The sequence below is a fragment of the Diospyros lotus genome, chromosome 14 (assembly GCF_014633365.1).
Source record: "Diospyros lotus cultivar Yz01 chromosome 14, ASM1463336v1, whole genome shotgun sequence".
In the NCBI taxonomy this organism is placed as follows: domain Eukaryota; kingdom Viridiplantae; phylum Streptophyta; class Magnoliopsida; order Ericales; family Ebenaceae; genus Diospyros; species Diospyros lotus.
This window is the reverse complement of record NC_068351.1, coordinates 14,354,792-14,378,953: the sequence shown is the minus strand read 5'-3', so window position 1 is coordinate 14,378,953 and position 24,162 is coordinate 14,354,792. Positions and strand designations below refer to the sequence as shown.

Genomic DNA, 24,162 nt, shown 5'->3' with positions numbered 1-24,162 from the left:
AGGTATTCTCTCATTTTTATTCTGCCATTTATATCCTATCTGCTCTCTTTAGTTTTGTCTAATTTTAACATTGGAGGACCCTCCTAGGTGAAACTCAAGCAAGGACTCTGCTATGCTATGGTCGAATACAACCTCAAGTTGGAAGCATTTACTTTTACTGAAAAAAGCTGAACGTCTTTCCATTGGTCCAGGTGAGTACTCAATTATTATTCATGATATTCTACATCGTCATTGCTAAAGACAACATTGTTAACTGCTAAACATGGGGTTGAAAGAAGAGGCGCCAACAACTTAAAACAGCTAAATCCATATGCTATAAACTTTTGTAAATACACACTGCTAAACATGGAGTTGAAAGAAGAGGCGTCACAACTTAAAGCAGCTAAACAAGAGATAAAACTTTTGTTAATAAATCCAATTCACATCAAGCAAAAGATTTTTCTGCCCGTTATTGAAAGCATAAAAGCAGAAAGAATTCTAATAATTTCACTTGTGATGGTGTTTGTTTAAATGGAAATAAGGGTCATCAACTGCCAGCCTCCACATGGTATGCTGCCACCCCCAATCAATTTCTTCTAAATGGCCATTTCAGACCTGTCCCATGAAGCTAAAGCAACCAACTCAAACTGGTAAGCAACAAAGAAAGTTGCTTTTCCCAGGAACCATTTCAAATTTTTACACAGCTTGCCCTGTGTTGTGAAGTACAAACAAATGTCTTACACCCTAAAGCAAGCAGTACAAACATGAACACTTGAACATGAGTAAATTTTTAGAGTTCAACCCTCTTTTTTCTTACATGTATAAAGCATCTTCCCAAAGCTGCCAGTCCAACAAGGTAAAAGCTTGATCACATGCCATTGCTTTTATTACATCAAAACATAAAAACTCCCAGGCGCACCAAGTAGTTGTCACCTGGCCAGCACCAAGAAGGAAAGAAAAAGATATTTTTATGTATGTATGTATTCAGGGCATTACCTTCTGTAAAGAGGCAATGCAGTGGAGCAGAGGCAGACGTTATTAGGTTCTATCTCTTTGATCTTCTGATTCAGGTGCCAATATTTGGTCCACGTGTGGTGACAGGCGCACCGGATGAGTATCTCCACTCTCCGCAAGCTAAGCATTTATCTACCTTAATACTGTTGTTCAAGGTACAGAATTTGCAGGACCAGACCTTGGACTTAACCCCATGATCCCCAAATTTTGGAGTGCCACAAGCTTCACATGCTAGAGCCAATGGCTGCAATAACATCCAAGCACATCAGCTAAGAATTTCCAACACGAGAGAGAGAGAGAGAGAGAGAGAGAGAGAGATGGCCACATGGTACTGATTTAAATGGATTTGTTGGCAGTTTGTTGAACTATGGCAAGTGACTGAGGCTCCAGAGTATTTAACAATGCACAATAATTTTCTAGAATCCTAAGTAGAGTTTCAACTAAGGAGACAATATCTGATCAGAAGACAAGGAGATTCACTATTGTAGGAAATGCCAAACGATGCAGGGTTGGTTCCTTGTGTGTGCCAGGCCGTGTGCACAAGCAGGTGGCTCACCCAACATAGCCTGACACTAAGGGCATCTTCAGCTAGGAGTGGTGCCACTATCTTATTATGGGACATGTTACATAGCATGAAATGCATGAGGACCATGTGAAATGTAGGACAGAGACAGCTAGGCCAACCTGAAGGAGAGGAGAGGAGAGGAAATCAAAGCTAAATACGGAGAGATATCTCTGATAACAATAATGAGGGGATTTACTATTTATGGGAGGGGTCAACCCCAATAGAGTAGCCCTTTATGTATGCCAGGGCATGTCCTTTGAGGACAACGAGTTCATTCTATGTGTCCTGACACTCCCTTAGTTAGCTCTCAGCTATTACTGGTCCCACTATCACCTAATTCTGTCAACTATGAGAGAATGTGGGACATGCCATTATTAAGTATGAAATGTATAAGAAAGGCCATGTGTTCTCAAAATCCTCTCCTGGAAAAAAAGGGTCCAAGTACCTCTAAGAGGTGGGGTACAACCATACAAGGGAACCTAATCCACTTACTCTGATAGCAGAGTGCAAGCCCGTCATGACCTGCAAGAAATAAAGGCATTCTGCCCCCAAGGGTATTTGAGCCCTCGTGTGGACAAACATTCCACTGCCATCATGTGGCAAGCCCTAAGGTTCCACGTGGTGCAGTAGTACTAGACATTGGCCAAATTACCTATCATTTCATCCAGTATAATGAGTAAAGCTTCTGAGCTGATTCACAGGACAATTGCCCTCCTTTTCTCAAGCCTCTCCTCAAAAGGCACAGCCTTGGCAAGGACAATGGATGTGGAACTTTGACACTAGTGAAAACCATATGAATCTCCTCTTTTATCTCACCTTGGTTCAAGAGCACTCTCTCCTCAACTCTCTTGCCTGGAGTATTTGGGTCATAGGTAGACCATGTCACCTGCCCCTGCTTGGAACACTCAAGGGCTTGCAGATTCAAGGATGGAACTAAAGGTTTCATCAAGTCACTCGGCTTCCCATTGGCTTGGCAGTGATGTGGGCCTCTTCCTTGGCCAATCATTGGGAGAAACACACCAGAAGATAAAAACACCTCTTCTCCAAACCAGAGTGTCGACTGTACAATATTCAAAATCCCACTGAATCCTTGAAGCACCATGACCCACTTAATGTACAGCATCTATACAGCTCACCACCACCCAAGCATTTCAGCTCATTCATGGAGACCCATCAGCCTACATAAGAGACCTAGCTACGTAAAGGATTTTTTTTTTTTCCCCCTCAAACCTCTGTCATGTCCCTAGGAGGATTAAAAGAGTAATATTGTAATAGAGATATAATAAAGGGGTAGTATTGTAATAGGTTTATATTAGTTTGTTAGAAAATATTTGGTTGTTTGTTAGGAGCACATGGGTGTTGTTAGAAATTAGTTAAGGGGCTACCTATGCCTATAAAAAGGCCATTGTAACAGGAGATGAGCATGCTGAAATTGATAATAGAAAATATGATTCTCTCTCTCTCCAATTCTCCCTCTCGTTTCTCTCCATTCTGCATTCCCTCATTTCTCTTAACTTTCTCCCTAATTCTCTTCAATCTCCCCCTTCATTTCTTCTCAGTTTCTTCCCCAATTCCTCTTCTAACCAACCCATCACGAATCCTAGGCTCGTGACAAATGATATCAGAGCAATCGTCCTCGGCTGTGAGTTCGTAAATTCAATAGCGTCCGATCCGATTTGGAGGTAATCCAACTAGAGTCAAAGCAGAGCAACGGTTCTTGGCGATGGTTCCGATTCATTTCGAAGGCTGCTGAAATCAATTTTAGTGATTAAACAGAATAGGCAGAAGTTCCGAGGTGATAGCGAGTCCGCTGGTGTTGATGTGAACAGCCAGGAGGTCGCGATTTGGACTTGGGAGTGTGGCGACTGTCCAAGGCGAGCGTGAGTCTGTCGAAGGTGAAGCAGACGACCTAGGCGTGTGCGACTGAAGCGGAAGACAGGTTGCAGGAGCTCCGCTGGAGTTGACGACAGGGGCGAGGAAGGTGTCGCGACCATTACCAAACGCGACCAATGGGTAGGAAGAACCAGAGGAGGATTCGCGACTAGAGAGAACGAGTGGTACGGGAGATCCGCTGAAGTTGGCGACGCAGACAGCATCAGAGGCAACGCGAATTGAGGAGCCTTCGCGATTGGTGTCGGAGTCCATCGAAGGTGATCCAACAACAGATTTGGAATGGGCGAGGCAAGATGTTGACGCTCAGCCGCGAATCGTAGTAAGTTGGTTGAAGTGGATGGGCGAAGCAACTTAAGCGGAATTGGAAGCCAAGTCGTAAGCTACTGCAACCATCGAATTCTTAATTCCGCAGAATTTCGTTGGTGGTATCACAGTCGCTCAAGGTAGGCGAGAGCAATTCCTTAGCCGTCGACTCCTTCTGCTTGAGTTAATCGAGTGGCCTTCTTCAGTTGCTTCACCCTTCTTCCTCCATTACCGAAACGAGAGCAAAGCAGCCAAACCGACTCTCAAACGAGCTCCCGATGGTTTATTCATCTGACCATGTACTAGAGTTACTTCAGCAAGAAGTGCTGTTGTGACACTCCAGACTTGAAGGCAAAGCCAACCCAAATCTCTGCGGATTTTGTTTGAGGCGAGCCGACTTGAAGGAATTTTGAGTCATATTTGAAGGCAATTTTGACGGTGACCATGGACATAAGTGATCGTGAGTCGCTTTGGTTGTGATTTCAACTCCGGCAATTATATACTTCTACGGATAATGGAAGTAGAAACAGGCTGATTTCCAGAAGACTGATTTCCGAAAATTGATTCCAATGTCTGGGTTGATAGACGACTATCATAGCATTGTGGGTTGGAGTTCGGGAGGCGGACATCATCGGCAACGTAGCCAGGTAAGCTTCGATCTGTTTAGTCTATTGCCATCTGACATGATTAAATTCCAAGAGAGAGAGCAACCCTTCATTCAGAAGTTTGAATTTGGGGGGCGAAGCAGGGTGGACAGCGCTCCAAATTCTTGGCATGTGTCTCGTTCTGCCAGTGAAAGTTCTGCCAAGGCAGGCAGTGCGTACATAAGGCCATGGGAGACTCAATGGCAGCCAAAGAAGGCTGCATTTTCAGTAGGGTGTCCTACTCGTGAAGCTAGGGGAGGCAGTGCTTACATGGAGCAGATGAGCTTTCAATTGCAGCATAAGAAATCTTCCTTTTCAGCTGGAATGGAGCTTCAATGGCAGCCAAAGGAGGCTGCATTTTCAGTTGACAGCAACAAGGAACATAAGAAAGGGATCAACCTATTGGATAAAGGAACCAGTAGTGGGTTTGATGAAGAGTGCAGGGAATTTGGTCAAATGTTTCACGAGAAGTTGCAAGAATTTGCAATGATATTATCTAAAGAGTATCAGTACAACTTCCCCGCCGATTACTTTGATGATTATCATAAAAGTTTCAACAAAGAAGAGTTCCTTAAAATAGAGAAGCCGAAGAGAAGGAACAAAGAATTGCACCGGGCACCTTGCTTGAAACATCCCACATGTATGTCATTGGCACAGGCACGCAAGACAAAGCAAAGTTAACATTGCAGCCCGAAGAGTGGGAGGATAGGGTTGTAGGATTGACGGCGCATCTGGAGCAATGGAGGATGTAGAAGGATAATGCGAAACAAGATGAAAGGAAGAAAGGGAAGGATTTCTTTGTTGAAGGGACCGAGACCCTTGATGTTTTGCTCATTCATGTTTCCATTGGTGTGGCAGCAAGCCATAATGTTGTTGCTACTGAGGAGAAAGAAAAGAGAAGACAAAAGAAAAGGGAAAAACAAGATAAGAAGAAAGAAAAGCGAAGAAGAAACCACTGGGTAAAGATGGGCATTGGATAAAGAAGCAACAGTTAGGTGATAATAAGTTTCTTGAGGACAAGAAACATTTCAAGGGGAGGAAATTGTCATGTCCCTAGGAGGATTAGAAGGGTAATATTGTGATAGAGATATAATAAAGGGGTAGTATTGTAATAGGTTTATATTAGTTTGTTAGAAGATATTTGGTTGTTTGTTAGAGCACATGGGTGCTGTTAGAAATTAGTTAAGGGGCTACCTATGCCTATAAAAAGGCCATTGTAACAGGAGATAAGTATGCTGAAATTGATAATAGAAAATCTGATTCTCTCTCTCTCCAATTCTCCCTCTCGTTTCTCTCCATTTTGCACTCCCTCATTTCTCTTAACTTTCTCCCTAATTCTCTTCAATCTCCCCCTTCATTTCTTCTCAGTTTCTTCCCCAATTCCTCTTCTAACCCATCACGAACCCTAGGTTCGTGACAACCTCCAACACAAACCTCAGACCTTGAAAAGCAACATTCTTGCCCTACGACTGGTGATTCTGCCTCCTCTCTCTCTCTCTCTCTTGATTGCCTTAGTTCTCTCTTTTGGGGCTGCTATTACATCCCAAATAAGCTTTGATTAACTATCTAACATGAGCATCTCTACTGTCACCACACACACACCTTGCTTACATGATATGACTTCAGCCTTATGGAAGAAAATAAACAAATAAACAAGGCAGTGGAAAGGTCATGATATTATTGTGAAGAGTATGTTGTAGTTTATTCTCATGACATCTGGATGCTGTAATGGAAATGTGCAGATTTCACAGCATTAAATTGTTTTTGTGGTCAGGTGAAAGACCTCAAGGTACCTGAAGGGTGTCATGACAGAATGTTCTACTGTTGCATTAAGGGAAAGCCCATAGCTTCCATGAAGAATGCTATTTTGGATTTTACTTGGTCAGGGCAAGGAAATTTTCGGGGACCTGGAAAATTGTTTTTGCAAGCCATGTACACAAGGAGCCAAAACAAGTGGATCTATGTTTGACAATAAAAATGTGAAACACTGCTTAGGAGAATGCCATGTCCTAGTGGGACACGGACACCTGTAATAGATGCAGTATTGGATAAACAGAAAAAACAAAAATAAAAAGACTCGTAAAAATATTATATCTCCACCATGTACACTTGGAATGCAGCTCCAACTTTCATTGCAAGAAACCTTCCACCAAATAAAAGTAAAATCATATATACACTTAACACGCACATTTATGCATGCACAAATATCACTTGGCAATATCAGAGAGACTCACAGTCACAGGTAAGGAAACTCAAAACTAAAACAGGGAAACAAGAAAGAGCTACGTGTAGAGCGCCCTCTGTTAATTACACACAATATCAAAAAGTGGAAAACTATAATCAATACATGCCATTGAGAAAATTTGTAAAAGGCAAATCCACTAAGCTCAGATGAACAAATCTCACTCACACAAAGCCGTGAAGCACGCAGAGGGTTGTTCATGGAGATTAGTAAAATGCATGATTTAAATAGTGATTGACTTGGTTCAGTTTTCCTAAGGAATGCCAAAAACTAACCCCTCCAAGACTGAGAAGGAATGATGTGAAGGTTTGTAATTTCAAGCACCTAAGTATAGTAACACTAGATGGTGGTATCAAGAGACACAGATGGTTGACAAACTACCACAACTGTGATAAGAAAACAACCTAAATTTTCTATAGTATTGCTTATCCCATCTTTTTCAATTTATTAAAGGGAGAAGAGAAAAGAAAAAGAAAAGGAAAGAAGAAGTTCTACAACTCATTTTCGGTAATTGCAATCTCTCCTTGCGCCTTTCAAGTTAGCATGGTTTTGCAGCAGCCAATTTCAACCTAGTCATCAAATGATTCGTCATTCCTCAACTAATATTTATGTTCAAATTTTATGCATGAAAACTAATTAAAACTTATTCAAATAGCAACAACAACAACAATCCCAAGCCTTAATCCCTTAGGTGGAGAATTACTTTGTTAGAATAAGTATTCAAAATGAAGAAACTCTAAACAAACCCTCATCAATATCTAACTGATAAAAACCAAGTGTAAAAGAAGATAACATGGCAAAGACTATGTCTGTTGCAGCAGGGGAAGGAAAAAAGAGCTAAACAAAGAAAGTAGAAAAATTTTACTTGATTTAGTAATGTACAGGTATTGCACTGCCACATTGAGCTCAAATCAGTTGTTCGTGGACTAGTTTGGGATCCAAGAGGTGAACTTTGAGTAGATTCCCCTGACTCAAACTGTTCAGTATCTTCAAACATTTTAGAAGGTCCTTCATTCTCTGATGATTCAAACCCACACCATACCTCATCATACAATCTTCTTTCTGCAGCCATAACAGCAGCTTGAGTGGCGCTGAGTGTAGACATGATGTTCATGTCACCAATATGCATGGTACCGGATGGCAACAAACCGCCAACCACAGTTCTATTTTCTGCTGCTGGTAGAGCATTCTGTTGAAGAGGAAATCCACCCAAGGGTCTTCCATAAAGATCAAAGGTAGTTAAAGAGGGGATCCACCCAGTTTCTATTATCTCTTTAGCCATCAGTTCATCAGATTCCTGCAGAAAAGTTTTTTTTTTTTTTTTTTGGGGGGGGAGGGGGGGTGGAGAGGGTTCAGAAAAAATTTAAAAAAAAAAAAATCTAGCTGGGGCCAAAACAAGAACACAAATATTAAATGAAAAAGGCATGTCTAGGAGAGAAAAATGCAACTGGAAAATTCCAAAACTCTACTCATATATAAAATTTCCATGAAAGGAACTAGGAGCAATATTACATTATGAAACAAGCTATCCGAAACTCTTTATTTTAGTGCCACGATGAAATAATTAGTTATTTTACCTGAACAAAAAATTGCATGGGCAGCATCAATAAAGGCCTCAAAGAATGTATTGGCCCTAGGGTTTTGGTCCTTGTAAAAAAATGTGGAACCATTCGATATACAATTCTATAGTAAATGAATCCACTAAAATAAAAAGAAATACAAATAAAATTAATTAATTTGATTGAAGAGTTCATTCTTCTCTTGTTTCTTTCTTTATGTTTTCCCTCTTGGTAAGTAATTAGCAGATAAGAGTCCCTTTTGTTTTAGTTCTTAAAGGATAGTCTCAAGAATTAATTCATTATTAAAGCAAAATCAACTCACCAAAATCTGCAAACAGATTGTTAGAAAATATCTTCCCAGCCAAGAAGTAGCAGGTGGTCAATTTGCTACTCACCTGTAAATGAATTAAGTCCCCTTTCCAATTTGAGATGACAATTTACACTATTGCAGGTGGACACTCATAAGAAGTCCACTTGCATATTTATAAGGCAAGGCAAGTGTCACCAGACTCACCACTCTAGATTGGACTCTACCAATACAAATGGAACTCATTCCATGTGATTTTGCTTTCTCCTTTTTCTCAACAGAGTAAACACACAACTATTCCGACCCAATTAAGGCCAAAACCATTAAAACCAAGCATCACTTCTAGGTTGGCATGATTCAGGAACTAAGTTCTCAAAAATTAAAGGGAGGGTAAATTAGGTTTCAAACAAAATGTTGATGTTTGCAACAACCTATGTGATGTGGTCAAAAATTGAACACCAATGATGAACTACCGCATGGACAAGAACACATCAGATAAGTCCTATTTAAAGTCCCTAGTGGATATAACATTCAATTCATTCACATAGGGATAGCAATTTCTATCCGATCTGATAGATATCCAACAAAGCCAATCCATCTGGGGTGGGCATGGACTTCAAATTTTGTTCAACAAGGCAGGTATGGACCGGAAAATAAGAAAACTGTGTGGGTATAGATAGGATGCGGGGGACAGGTGCCTCTAACGCATACATGGCGGTATGTTACTAATAAATAAATCATTTTATTTCATTATATATGTTTCTATCATTATGTCTATAGAATACATAACGAAAGTAAAGCCCAACCCAAGTTAGATTCTCATTTACTCACAACCACTCCCTTAGGCCACCTAATTGTGAAGTGAAACAAATAACAAAAGAAAAATGAATCAAAATTGAAAACAAAAGTTACAAAACTATATTCTCCTATATGTTTATATGTATAATGACTTTTTTTTGTATGAAATGTTTTATGTTGTAAGGATTTATGTAGTTGAAAATGTTGTATAGATTTTTTATATTTTTTTTTATTTCCTTGTTATATCATATATGTTAAATTTTGATTCATAATTTGAGATGAAATTGAATAAATATATTTTTTTAATTTAAAATTGAACAGGTACAAGCATCCAATGGATATCCATTACTTGATGGGTATGGAGATGGAAGATTAAATGCATTATCGGTATTAAGAAGGAGCCACAGGTAAGGGTGAAGGTATATTGCCATCCCTACATTCACAATATTGGTGACAATCGTCACTCATATCTTCTCGCTATAGGAGATAACTAATAAAAAAAATTTGGGCAGCTAATAAGTCCTTACAAGGATACATACGTTCCTACTAATAATGAAAAGCAAGACCACAATTTATCACGATCAGGTTAGCCTCTTAAGAAAATAGTCACCAGTCAACCTTGCCCATCCACCCTCACCTATAAAAGCAAAGGTGCAACCAGCATGAGAAGTAGGATCATTTACATTCCCTTCTACTCGTCCCGCTACTTTTTTTTTTCTCTCCCTAAACCTGTATAATCTTTGACTTGAGCATCGGAGAGCCTTTCCCGACACAGCTTGGGGCAGCCTTCTGCTGTGGTTGCAGGTTGCCACATGACTCAAAATGTCGCAGTCCTTTTCCTGACGAGCAAGTCAGAACCATCCAGTTTTGACCACTATCACTATGTAATGGTGGAAAACAGTTCAGGAAGAATCACAAAGTGCCATCTGTTACTAGGCATTCCTTTTCATCTGGAAAATTTGTTGTAGTCTAAAGCCATAGATTTATTTCTGCTAGTAAGCTTCTTGACAAGTGAGCCCAACAAGTAGAATAAAACAGTAAATTGAAATTGGTGTACAACTATAATGAATTACTTCTAGGACCACCATGATACCATCATTATTTTAGTATCTTACAACTCCTAAAAAGAGTAGTAGAAATTTTCCAGGACAATAATAAATAATAATATATGAAAATAATTAGAATAGCTTTAAAAAAAACATCAGCAGATTGAACTTTTGTGATGATAAGGATCGTTTATTCTTTAAGATAAGTTTCTACAGAACTGTATTTATAGAATTTGCAAAATATACTATCAATAGCAAGAAGGCTTTTCATGTATCATCTTTTAGACCAATTGTTTAAAATCTACCCCCTTGCCCTTCCCCTCCCCAGCAGAGTGGAAACAACAACTTCAAGCAATCATACATAAGATATCCAAAGTAATTATCTATTAGCCCAAATGCTAAATTTTGAAACCATAATAGTGGGAATGCAGAAAACTCAATATTTTGGCCATCTACCTTTTGGAGGAAAAGGGGCAAATTATAAATCAAATTGCTCAAGTATGAAAGTTAGATAAGTCATTGACCTTTTTGATTTCTTCCAAAAGCTTGTAAAAATGAGTATTGTGAGGCATGTATTCATTATGGCAAAGCTCATGGAGCATGGTATCAAGAATCTGACTGAAAGGTAAGAAATCCAACTCATTATCTGGCCTCCGTAATCTGATCTTAACCTCTATGCCTCTCCCTGTGTTCAGTCCTAACAGAGATTGTTTTGTAGGGCTGCCAATTAAAACTGATAAGCACAACGACAAGAGATAGGAAAAACATTATGAAGAAGACAAATATAACAAGTACCAAAATTCAGAAAGGGTGTTAACTATCCATTTGCGTTTGGACATTATGGGTTGAACATGTTTTGCTATCTTTTGAAGAATCTCCATGGCCTCGCTTTCCCGAAACCTCCTGAGAGTCTTGATTTTCATGATCTTGTCAAAACCATCCACTTCCATGTTGATTGGGCAATATCTAATTCTGATGCAAACTAGCAACAGTAAATAGTCAGTAAATGATAAGTTTTGTAATGTCCAATTGCTGACACAGTGGCCCCCATCCCACCTTCAAGATCCAGTAGAATTCCTTTTAATTCTAGTAAATTAATTCCTAGGTGCTTCTATTTTGATTTTAAAAAAAACCACAAAATGATTCCTTCCTAATTATCTATGAATGCCATTGCTACTAAATATGCTTTGAAATAAAATAAGTTGACACTGAAATCTCATCCAGTATTGCTGGGCATTCTTTTCTTTTACCCTTTTAATTTTGGGTCCCTATTGGAAAGTGAAGCAGCACTTCACTCATTTTTACAGTTATGGGAAACATTTAAATTTCTCTCTCCAAGCATCTCTATCTATGACCACTGAAAAGACTGCATCTATTTGTTAAATTGTCAACCACCCTCTATCTAACAGCTTAAACTTTTAGATGAGAGGGTGGTTAACTTCATCTTTTATATGTTATTATTTTTACTCTCAACGTTTTTAAAGTAAATTTTTAAGGTAAAACAGACAACTTCATTAGGCAGCAAAAGCAAAAGTCTCACTCTTTAAAGAGAAAACTAGAATATGAACTTTGCCACGTCTCCAAGTTACTTTAAGGGAATATCTGTGATCGTTATTTTCCATCTAGAACGGTGAATTCTACCGGTTTTCTTGTAAGAAATACGTCAGGTAAAGATATGCTTTCTTTCAATATGGCAGTTATCTACCAAAACCATTTATCAGCGTCGCCAGGACACAATCTTGAAGGAACTACGAACATTCTTATATTAATTTAAGATTGAGAATACCTAATTTTCCTTTTCCCCACTTTATTGAACCAATGAGCAAACATAAAAACGAATACACTGATGATGATATAGTCTCTGTTAAGATAATAGAAATTAAGACAAAATAACAATACTAAACGAAATTGAAGGCAAGAAGAGATCAGGAAGGAACCTGCTGAAGACAGAAAGCTTTTGGAGACAACTGCTCTACGATAGATCATTTCCTTCTTCAGCTGCCATACTTGGAGGAAGGGATGATGAAGACAAAATAATATTTGGATGCTTGTGTCAATGTATGTGGAAGCGTCGTTCAGTTCGAGGTTTGGATAGGAAATACGGTTTCTCTGAGAGAGATACAGGATGGGCGGCCGGCGTGGCGGAGAGAACATGAAGCAACTGGTGCTAGCTATTTGGAACAATTTTTTGCCCCAAATTGGAAGAACTTGGGGAAGTGAATGTGCCCTGTTGACTCCACAAACAAGGTCTCCATTAATGGCTACCAGGGAGTGAGGGTAAATCACACCAGATACAAAATTTTGGTACTTCTTTGGAGACTAAATTTTAATTTTTTGTAATGTGACTACTAGTGTTAGAAATTTTTTAAAATGTAGTCATATTTAAAATTTTTAGTTCAGTTGGTGACGTGGCATTGATAAGGTAAATAAAAAAATTCATATGTTGATTGTATAATAAAAACTAATGAGATTTTGTCACATATATGTGTAAAATCTCATAAAACCTTCCTCTCCTCTCTCTATATATTTGTCTTCTTGTATGCGACTTCTCCTTTCCTAATGAAGGCAACCCATTGTTGTTGTTGTCTCTATCATCATTCGCTTCTGACTATTTCACCATCAATGCCTTCGATCAGCCATTGAATTGTTGCCGCCTCTACCTCAAGTCACATGCTGCTTTGCTGGCACCTCCGACTACTTTACCTCCAATAAATGCTCGTTCTCTCTCTTCTTTCCTTATATTTTATCTCTCTCTTCCACCAAGACTGTTATTGCTATCGCCATCAAACCCTCTACCTTCTCCACTCTTTCACTATGTCAACTATCTCTTTTGCTTCGTCTATAACATCTTGCATCAAGCGATAAGAAGGATCGGAATAACTTACCTTAATAGGTCTACATGAACTTTACAGGAGATCATTCATCTCTGAGCTTCCCCAACTCAAACATGCTTAACTCGGGAATTCCTTGCCTACAATATTCAACCCAAAAGATATTCAGCTAGTGTTGTTTCCTTCCTTACTTATCATCGATATATACTACCATTCTCTAGGTTCTCGAAATATTACATGCGACCTTACAACATGTCCCAGATCTTCCCCCTTTGCATGGTCGATGTGGGATTCGCCTAAGGTGCCTACACGCACCCTCCTTAGGGACTCAGGGTCCTCACTGAGGTTTGCCCTGCCATCGCGCTCAGAGGCTCGGGGGTCGTCTCTGATATCACTTGTAATATCCTACATCGAGCAATATGAAGGACCAGAACAACTTACCCTAATGGGCTTACATGAACTTCCCAAGAGGTCACCCATCTCTAAGCTCCCCCAGCTCAAGCACGCTTAACTCGAGAATTCCTTGCCTACATTCAACCCAAAAGATATCCAACTTGTATTGTTTCATTCTTTACTTATCCTCAATATATACTACTCTTCTCTAGGCTCTCGGGGTATTACAATAGCTGGTGGCAATGTCACAATCAGGGCAAGATTACTCACAAAATTGAGGATGGGCTGAGGCATTTTCTTCCCAGTTGTTCGTGTGATCATATGCGAATTTGGGGACCAAATTCTTTGAAGGGGGAGAAACTATAACAACCCGTTAGGGGGTCTAGACGTTTTCAAGTATTTTATTTTGAGTTCAAAAAATTTTTGTTTTAATTAATTGAGGGTTAAAAATATTCTTCTTTGCTTATTGGAATAAAAAGTAAGTGGAAATAAGAATTTTGTAGCCTATTCAAATGGGATCCAAAAATGTGGGGAAAGTCCAAATAAATTGGGGCATTGAGATGTGTTTTGAATTTTAATTATATTATGAATGGGCTTGGATGATGATAATTTATTTGGGTTAGTGAGTTGAGCCATGGAATGGCCCATGGCATGGGCTAAACCCAATTGAGAAATGAGATTTGAAATTCTTGAAGAAAAATTATAATAAAATAAATTGGCCATCAAATGTCAATAGTGCCATTTGTCTTCCATTTAACCATTGTAAAGGTGAAGGGTAATCAGGTCATTTCGACCAAGTAGCAGGTGCAGACTGTGCATTTTCCTTTTTCGTGCTGCACCTACACTGGCGACCTTTCTCCTGAGCATACCCACATTTCCTATCTATGGCTCATTCTTTATATTTCTTCTTCTTTCCCTTATGCCCTCTTGTCTCATTTGTCTTGACTGATAGCAGCTTCAAGGAGAAAGGATTCTTCTGCATAGCGAAGTCATCAGGCAAGTTCTTATTGCACTCCCATTTGATTTTCAATACAAGTTCTCTTATACATCATTTTATATCCTTATGCGAGCTAGCTTGTATCTTCTTGCTTCTGTTACAATTGTTGTGTTCATTATAACTCATTGTATTCATTTTAGCTCACTGTGTTCAACCTATATTTCTGTGTGGGTCTTCTTGCGGTCTCAAAATGGGGTTTGTTTTCACCCCAAGCTTTATTCATGAATGGCATTTTATATAGTTAGGTGAGGATGAGAACCTCTGTTCGTTCTCCAGCCAAAGAAGCAGTGTTAAATGTGTATATATATATATATATTTGTGTGTATATCACATGTGAATGAGCTCGTTGTTCCAAATGCCTCTTATAGTTGTATGTGCTATGTCGGAATGTAAAATGCTAAGTCATCTCCCACTCACTCGAATGATTTCATTGAGGTATTCAAATGTCTCATATCAACAGCAAAAGCTCAACTGAGAATATATATTGTTCACACATATATGAGACCCACCTATAAATACACATATACAACATGCGTAACGAGCGAATACCCCTCACTAATTTGAAAAGCTTACCCCAACCATGCCCTACAGTTGTTCGAATGCCCCTCTTTTGTTCAACAAACCCAGTTATATATATATATATATACATGTTCAACTTCATTGATGTTCTAGCAAGCTTGTTCCGAGCTCTTTCCACTTGTCCTTTCAGCGAGCTCTTTGTCGCGAGCTCATACATATATGTTCTCTGACCATAAACTTAATCGTGAGCTCTTTCCCGCGAGTTCATTTCTCAAGATCTTTTCGCGCGCCTGACCTCAAGCTCTTGCCCAACCCCTTAACCGCAAGCTCGTTCAGTGAACTCTTGTTCACCTCATAACCTCGAACTTGTCCCATAAGCCTTGACCACAAGCTCATCCCGAGCTCTTTTCGTAAGCCTTTGCCAGCGAGCTCTTCCCGTAAGCCTTTGAATGCGAACTCTTTGCTCACACCCTATCCATTTACATTCCCTTAATTTAAGTAAATGTTTGCATTTTCTTTAATTTATATTTTACCTTTCATATACTTTAATACATAAATGTAAATAAGAAAGTACTTCCTATTTGGATTTAATAAAAATATCAAAAAAATCAAAATCTATAACAATAAAAAAATAGAATTTTGGTTTTAGTACAAATGCAAGAAATTGCGATTTTAGCACCCTCGAAATACATAGCTTCCGTTTCTTGAAAAAATCATTAAAAATCATTCTTACAACAATTAATGTTAGTTATCAAAATACCGGCAGTTAGTTTTTCAAAATAAAGACATTTTCCAAAATATGTTCTAATTGGTCTTTCGCCTTAGAAAAATTTTAGGTTTATGTTTAACCAGCAATTTTGAGTGGTGTGGTCATTTTGATTGCATGGGGACTAATCATGAATTTAAGTTATGAGCACAAATGCAAGTAAATGCATACTATCACTGGTTAAATGAAATCACAACAATCATATTATGAAAAAAATAGTTATTAAATTTATAATACTCCTCAGCTGGTGAATTAAGATTTAATATTAAATAGCATCTCTCAAAAATTATTCTTATGTTATAAATTATATCAAGCATTTCTATGTCATAAATTATATTTTGAATGCGATAAACGTTATGAAATAAGATATGTTGAATTTATCTGATGATGGAAAAATACCCGGTATGGGTAAGTGATGTTGAAAGTATGAATATCGCGAAAATAATAATTTAAATATATGTGGTTGGTAAATGCATACATGATGTATACATGTACATGTTACATATATATATATATGTTTTGTGCGCTTATTATTTTTGTGTGGAGAGAGAAATGGTACCTCAGAGCACCTGGCGCAGGACAAGGTGGCCATAGCCCGGCAGATTGGCTCCATATTTATTTGTGAGGTTTTATGGAACTTATATACTTTTGCATGCATCGAATTATGGCTTGAGAGCCGAAAAAATTGATATTGATAATAAAATGATACATTCTTGCATGTATTAATTGATGGCATGCGAGCCTATGAAAATTGATAACGACATTGAAATTTTATGCACATTTGCATAATGATACATGGTGACATGATATATTAAGTTGAATTAATAAGTTCATGAATTATGAATCTTGTATATAATTGTGGAGTCATTGATTACTCTTCTTGGTGTCATCATATTCTTGGATCTTATATATTGTTTATTATTTCTCGAACTTGTTGAGCCTTGTGGTTCATTTGATCTTTTTTGCCATTCCAGGTGAAGTAAAGAATGTTATTGGAGCGAGTCTAGTAGGACTACGGCCAAAGGATAGTGGTGTATAGAGACGCGTCCTAATTTCAAATATCCTAGTTAGTGATTTGGTGAGGTTTATAGTGATGAGGATTTGTTATATTTATTGGCATTGAGCCTCTTATTATTTTGTATGGCCATCGAGGTTAGAGTCATGAGATATTGAAAATATAATTAAATCTTATTTAAATTTTCACTGCTAGAAATGAAATGAGTTGTTATTTGAGTTCCGTTTTGTTCTATACTATCTCTGTAATAACCTTCTTTCGAATATCCTATGCTAAACGGAAATATTCGAAAGCAGACCTTACATCGTCCGTTCGTTGTTGGTCACTATTGCTTCACCCACCACCTCCAATTACCATTGCTTCCCTCGTTCGCCTCAGGTCACCACTGCTACAAATAAAGAGGTACCATTTTTTGGTTGTGTTAATTTGTTTAGGTTTTATTAATTTTTTGTTTAGAATCTATTAATTTTTTGTTATGTAAAATATCATTGTTGGTATCATTATTTCGTTTTAAGTTAATCAAACCCAAAAACTAAGGTTTATATTGAAACATATTGCAAATCAAAATAGAGTATAGAAAAAAGCGATTACTACAACACTAGAGATGGATTGTGTATGTGGAGATTCAAGATTAGTGTAACCAAAATATGATAAGTTTAAATTTCCGTTTCTTTCTACTTAATTTGAAACTGTTTTATATACATAAAATTATTTGTTGAGTGGTTGGTATAGTTAGATATATATAAGGGCACTAACTACAAAGTGTATAAAGTGATTAAATATGTTATTTAATCAACTTAATTAATGTAATTTTTATAATTAATATTTATATAACATTATTAATTTTGTAATTTAAGTGAAATTTGACCTATTTAATTGTGTCCTTAGTACGTAGAAATGTCATCAACATTTGTTAAAGAAACTAAACTGGTAGGACATGACATTGATATTTGTATTTGACATAAGAGTTCAAGTCTCCTCATCCACATTATAGTATAGTCATTGATTTATCAAGTCATTTAAATGGATGATATAAAATTGGATTAAATTTCAATATTACTTTTGAAATTTATCTTAATTGAAGCAAGATTGTTCACATCATATTCTGAAAATAATATTATCTTTCTTACGCTAAAACAATTATTCTACCTTTTCTTTTTATTTCTTATTTTAGTTACCAACAAATATTTTTTCAAATTTATATAGACTAAATGTATAGAAGTTTGATAATATTTTTAATTTCTTCTATTAAACTATGTAAAAAAAAAAAAAGTGTCATTGGGTTTACAATCCATTGCAATAGTTAGGGCTACTTCAACTCACAATAGAAAAAAATTGACACTGGACTTTATAGTCGGCATATTAATTAGGAGGAAGAAGAGACGGAGAAAAAGAAAAATAAAAAAACCTACCATCGTTCTTGTTGTTGGTGTTGGAGAAGGGGAAAGAAAAATTGGGCATATAATGATGGCAGATACCCACCAAAGATAAAGGTAACAATCTATCCTAGAAGACAATTAATCTCATTTTCTTACATGTCTTTATTTATTTAAAAACAATAAGGAGAGAACATAATTGATATCGAGAATTTTGGAGATTTAATTCTGAATATCTTAATTTACTTATCTCTAAATAATTTAACTCCTATCAGTTAAGCTCATGACAATCTTTATTTGGTCTAATAGATTTAGCTAGCTGGAGATAACTAAATCTGAAAATCTAAAAAAGTAACTCGAAATATTTCGACTCACTTCATATGTATAAATGATAAAATCCTTACAAATAAATCAATAGACATTTAGTAATCATTACACATTTATTATTTATTTATTCTATTAACTTAAGTAATGAAGGTTATAATAGAAAAACCAACACCTACTCCTTATATATGTACTCGCATCAAGCCGTTTGTGGTGATCGATCCCTACAACCATCATCACAGGAAAAAAAAAAATAGAGGAAGAGTGAGAAAAAAAATGGAATACTTTAGATATTTAAAGAATTTAATTAGAATGATGTGACAACCAAGGATAGTGCAATAATGTTTGTAAAGTAAAAAGTCTTCTTTCTATTTTCAAAACTTTACGAGCACATTTCGAGTTAAAATTCCGAACTTCAAGGGTGTGAGGGCATTTTTTTTGCTAAAATTTAGAAATAGTTGTCACATACTTTTTTTATTTAAAATATTTAATCTTACAAATGCGCTTATCGTTTAGTTCGTCCATATTTTGGTAAAAGTTATGTTTTTAAATCTTGTTATTTATCACATCATCCAAAATTAGTAAAATTGAGATTTTAAATAGAATCGTAAGAGGGTCCATAAAATCGGATTATAAAATTGAATCGTAAAATCTAACAATTTTACGAAAAAAATAAAAAATATTTTAATTTATATAAATATATGTTTATAATGACATATTTTTTATTATAAATAAAATACATATACTTATTTTAAAATTACTTTATCTATCAATTTCAGAAATACTAAATAATATAAAAATTTTAAATATTAAATCTATCATTTATCATCAATTCATCATTCATCCATCCATATTCAAAATTTCAAATAACAAACATTACTATCATCATCAACAAACATTGTTAAAAATAAATAAAAATACTAAGTCATAAAAATAACAAATATTGCTAAATTTCTCCATTATGTCATTATACTAATTAAGTTACCAAAACCAAAAAGATATATTTATTTCTTGCTAATCATCAATCTTAATATAAAATTAGACTCACTCGTTATTTGATTGTGACATATTTAAGATTAATTTTTTAAATATGCACTTACTTTTATATGTAGATAATATCACAAATAAGAATGTACATACATAGGTACAGCCGCAGATCACACTCACTCAACACATCAATTAGACGCAACACAAAGCTCAGCACAACGCACACACGATAATTGATTATCAAACTTTGCAAAATATAGTCACTTTCACTCACGATTCACTCACATATCTAAGTTGTGTTTGATTCTTCAAACTTTCAAGATGGAAGAATGAAGAAGAAATGCCAAAACAAGATTGACAACGATTAGAGTTTGCAGAAGGACAAAGCAAGCGAACGCAACAAGCACATAAACACAACGTCGTTTAGGGTTTGTAAAAGAATCAAAAAAGGAGATTGACAATGATTGTGTGTATATATATATATATATATGTTAGTTAGAGAGGAAAATATTTTTGTCTCTAGCATTGAAATTATAGGCAAGACTAAACTCAATAAATTTGTAAATTTAGATCGATAAATTCGTAAACTCGAACTCGATTAACTCGTGAATTAAATTCGATTCTATAAAAATCCAATCTTATAAGTGAGTTGACTCATTTTATGTCACTCATAAATTCGTAAAATCATATGAGTTGACTCACAATTTAAAAAAGAATGACATCAACAATTTGAATGACATGACAAATTAATAATATATAATTTAGATGGCGACCCATTTAAATGACATGGCAAATTAATAATATATAATTTAGATGGCGTGACAAATTCTCTGTTTAATAGCATAATTTAATGAAAGGTGATGACATATTCTATGTTTGAGACCAACTATAATATCAAATTATGGTTTAGTCATAGAATGTTTAAATTGCAAATAGTTATAGAATGTTGTAAGACCCTAACTAATGTATTAACAAAATGAAAAAAATAAAGCATAAAATATAATAAATGTATCTTATTTATAGATAAAACATATTTATTGTACCTTATTTTATCATCTAAATAATTTGATTGATTAATAATAAATGCATTAAACTTTAAAGCATTTAATTAACTAATTAAATAATAAAAATAATACACAATAAGTACACTTCATATGAAAATAAGGTAATCTTATTGCACCCTAACCATTGTCTTTAGGTAATATTTAGCAGTACCCAAAAATTAAATGGCTAAACATTGAGGTGACAACATTCTATGCTAATAAATTTATAAAATCTCAATTTATCTCAAAAAAGAAATATAAAAGTTAATATATTTATAATATAAACGAAATCCAACTCATTTTTAAATATTAAAAGCAAAATAATTTTTAATTTATTTTTAAACTGCGGGAGAAAAGTAATTTCCAAAAATTAAATTTTTAATTAAAATTTCTTTTTTACTCAGTAAATAATGCTTCTGATTGAATTTTCAAACACACAATTTTTTGAATGTTCTTGTGTTTTTTCTGAATAAATAAGATCTTTGATTGGATTTTCAAATATTATATTTGTGTTTATAATTTTAAAAATTAAAAGTTATTTTGTTTACTGGCAACAACTATAGTAAAAAATTACTATAAATTCAGAGTGATAAATTTTGTTTTAAGTAATCATAATATTTAAAAATTAAATTTTCATTTCATTTAAATATTTATTATCATTTTCATTATTTTTAATTTTTTTAAAAGTAAAAACAAGTAATTAAATAATGTTATTTTTTATTTTTATTTTCAAAATAATAAAATTGAAAACAAAAAGTTGATTAAAGGAGCTTTAAAAATTTATAAATAAATGAAAAAAAAAATAACATAATTTCTTTTATAATTACATTTTTATTCTTCTTTTATCATCAATTGCCACTATTTTTCTTCGCTCAAGGATAAATTTAATATTTGTATGGATGAATTTGATATTTTTATTTTTAATTAATTTATAATAATATAATTGTGTATAATTATTTAAGATTAATTAAAATATAATAATAAGTTTTTTCTAATATATTTTAAACTAATTTCAGAATTTGATAAATTAAATCTGAAAATTCCGGAAGACAAGGACAAGACGAGATTTGGCCTGGGAGGCGGCGTACTGCTCGATTTCAAGGGGAGACTCTGACAGATTAATTGACTGACGCCGTCAGACTGACGGCGTCACGGAAGAAGGTCAAAAGTTTCAGTTAGTATCCTTGCTCGCTCCAAAACAGAACTGAATTTCCCACCAGAAAAAACCACTCTACTCTGCGTCTCTTCAGTTCCCCAATCCGCCATTTTCATTACACAGAGACGAGAAATCCTCTCTCTCTCTCTCTGCCATTGTTGTGAAAGCTCGCAAGAAACAGCTTCTGTTGATGCTCTTACCCAAGAACACCAAGAAAATCCTCGCATTTTCTTTCTTGAACTCGTCAGAAAACCAATGGCGAAACCCACCTTTCCATCTTCTCCTCTTCTAGCTTTCTTGGCAATTTTAACACTCAGTTCGTTCAGAAAATCAGTCTCTCAACAAAGTAATCATCTTCTTCCCAGTTCACTCACTGTTTCTCTTATAATGTTTTCCCTTTCACTGAATTCTCTGAATCTCGTTTTACAGGTCCAAGTTACCTTCAATTCGTGAAGAACGCGACGCAATTCCCGCCGGAAGACCATTACGACTACATAATTGTGGGCGGCGGCACCGCCGGCTGCCCTCTGGCCGCCACGCTCTCCCAGCATTTCCGCGTGCTGGTTCTCGAAAGAGGCGGCGTCCCGTACGGCTACCCTAACTTGATGACCCAGGAAGGCTTCGTCGCCACTCTCATCGACGTCGACACCTACAATTCTCCGGCGCAGGCTTTCACCTCCCAAGAAGGCGTCCCCAACGCTCGCGGGCGGGTTCTTGGCGGCAGCTCCGCCATCAACGCCGGCTTCTACAGCCGCGCCGATCAAGAATTTTTCGGATCCTCCGGCGTGAATTGGGATCTCCGGCTGGTGAACCAGTCCTACAAGTGGGTCGAGCGGGCGATCGTGTTTCGCCCCGAGCTCAAGAACTGGCAATCCTCCGTCCGAGATGGTTTGCTAGAGACCGGCGTTGGCCCCAATAATGGGTTCACTCTGGATCACTCAATGGGCACCAAGACCGGCGGTTCAACGTTTGACAGCTCCGGCCGGCGCCACAGCGCGGCGGATCTCCTCGGCTACGCCAAATCGTCGAACATTCGGGTGGCTGTCTACGCAAGCGCCGAGAGAATTATGTTTGCCTCTGCTTCTCCCGGCGCAAAGCCGTCGGCGATTGGCGTGGTGTATCGCGACGGATTGGGGCGGTTTCACCATGCGATGGTTCGCCGGAAGGGCGAGGTCGTGCTCTGTGCCGGCGCGATCGGCAGCCCGCAGCTTCTTCTTCTCAGCGGCGTCGGCCCGAGGCCGTACCTCTCGTCGTGGGGAATTCCGGTGGTGCACCATTCGCCATTCGTCGGCCAATTCCTTTACGATAATCCTCGGAATGGGATCTCCATTGTGCCTCCAGCTCCATTGGAGCATTCTCTCATACAGGTGGTGGGCATAACCGATTCAGGGTTTTACATCGAAGCCGCTTCCAATGTCGTTCCTTTCTCTTCCCCGGCTCGCTCCGTCTTCATCCGCCTCCCGTATTCGCCGCTGTATCTCACCGTGGCCTCGATTATGGAGAAGATTTCCGGGCCGCTCTCGGCGGGGACACTCCGGTTGGGCTCGACAGACGTTAGGGTTAACCCAGTCGTCCGCTTTAATTACTTCACTAACCCGGTGGATTTGGAACGATGCGTGAACGGAACCCGCAAGATTGGCGCCGTGCTAAGGAGCCGGTCCATGGAGAAATTCAAGTTCCAGGAGTGGCCGGCGGGGAGTGATTTCAGGTACGTCGGGGCTGCATTGCCGGTTGATCCGTCTAACGATAGGCTGATGAGAGAATTTTGCCGGAGGACGGTGAGCACCATCTGGCACTACCACGGCGGCTGCCTTGTGGGAAAGGTGGTCGATCGGCATTTCCGGGTAACCGGAGTTGATGCTCTCCGAGTAGTCGACGGCTCCACGTTCTCTGCATCTCCGGGCACCAATCCCCAGGCCACTGTTTTGATGCTGGGAAGGTACACCGGTATGAAATTGATCAGAGAAAGAACGAGATAGATCACTGAATTTCCGTGTAGAAATGCTCCTTTGTCGTACGTGGTTTTCACTTGTCCTTTCTTGCTTTCCTGCCATTTCTTTGCTATGTACTCTCTTCCGCTCTTCAAAGTGAAAACTACTTGTATAGAGTTGTCTTTTTTTCCATCCGTTCACATATTCATGCAATTACAGGTTACGGGTTTGCTTGGTTTAAGATTCGTGTACTTGATATATACGGATTTCATACTTGCATTTCTTTTATACCATACCATTTGTCATCAGTGCCTTAAGGTACTTGAAAAAAGGGTTAATTTATTTTACCCGAGTGCCTTAGTGAAAGGCTGAATGAAGAGCACAAAATAATATAAATATCCTCGTCCAAATTATAAATTTATTTTCATTGCTCCCGCCTCGTCTCTCCTCTCTCTCTCATTTTATGATCGCTTC

The 24,162-nt window shown here is 37.2% G+C and overlaps 2 protein-coding genes across 3 annotated transcripts; one reads left to right on the top strand and one right to left on the bottom strand.

The window, feature by feature from the left end:
• Positions 1-372: 372 nt before the first annotated feature.
• Positions 373-12,677, bottom strand: LOC127790780 (DNA-dependent metalloprotease WSS1-like). Of its 2 annotated transcripts, none has more exons than XM_052320449.1 (5): positions 12,288-12,677; positions 11,146-11,332; positions 10,875-11,070; positions 7,506-7,937; positions 373-1,237 (listed from the first exon to the last, which is right to left on the bottom strand). In XM_052320449.1, exons 1-5 carry the CDS (start codon positions 12,502-12,504, stop codon positions 1,046-1,048), a joined length of 1,224 nt encoding a protein of 407 aa, XP_052176409.1. In that variant the 5' UTR covers positions 12,505-12,677; the 3' UTR covers positions 373-1,045. The 2 variants fall into 2 exon arrangements, with proteins under 2 accessions (XP_052176409.1, XP_052176410.1); XM_052320450.1 differs by having other exon boundaries at positions 11,146-11,322.
• Positions 12,678-21,818: 9,141 nt separating this feature from the next.
• On the top strand, positions 21,819-23,890 carry LOC127789797 ((R)-mandelonitrile lyase-like). Its single transcript, XM_052318795.1, has 2 exons — positions 21,819-22,103; positions 22,187-23,890. The coding sequence occupies exons 1-2, from the start codon at positions 22,013-22,015 to the stop codon at positions 23,734-23,736; spliced, it is 1,641 nt and encodes a 546-aa protein (XP_052174755.1). The 5' UTR covers positions 21,819-22,012; the 3' UTR covers positions 23,737-23,890.
• Positions 23,891-24,162: the final 272 nt, after the last annotated feature.

Excerpts from the sequence above, each read along its gene's own strand:
- LOC127790780 (XM_052320449.1), bottom strand. The coding sequence starts at position 12,504 with ATGTTCTCTCCGCCACGCCGGCCGCCCATCCTGTATCTCTCTCAGAGA. Across the intron at positions 11,333-12,287 it reads AAGCTTTCTGTCTTCAGCAG|TTTGCATCAGAATTAGATAT; the intron begins GTTCCTTCCTGA and ends TACTGTTGCTAG. Across the intron at positions 7,938-10,874 it reads TTTTGGAAGAAATCAAAAAG|GAATCTGATGAACTGATGGC; the intron begins GTCAATGACTTA and ends ACTTTTCTGCAG.
- LOC127789797 (XM_052318795.1), top strand. The coding sequence starts at position 22,013 with ATGGCGAAACCCACCTTTCCATCTTCTCCTCTTCTAGCTTTCTTGGCA. Across the intron at positions 22,104-22,186 it reads AAAATCAGTCTCTCAACAAA|GTCCAAGTTACCTTCAATTC; the intron begins GTAATCATCTTC and ends CTCGTTTTACAG.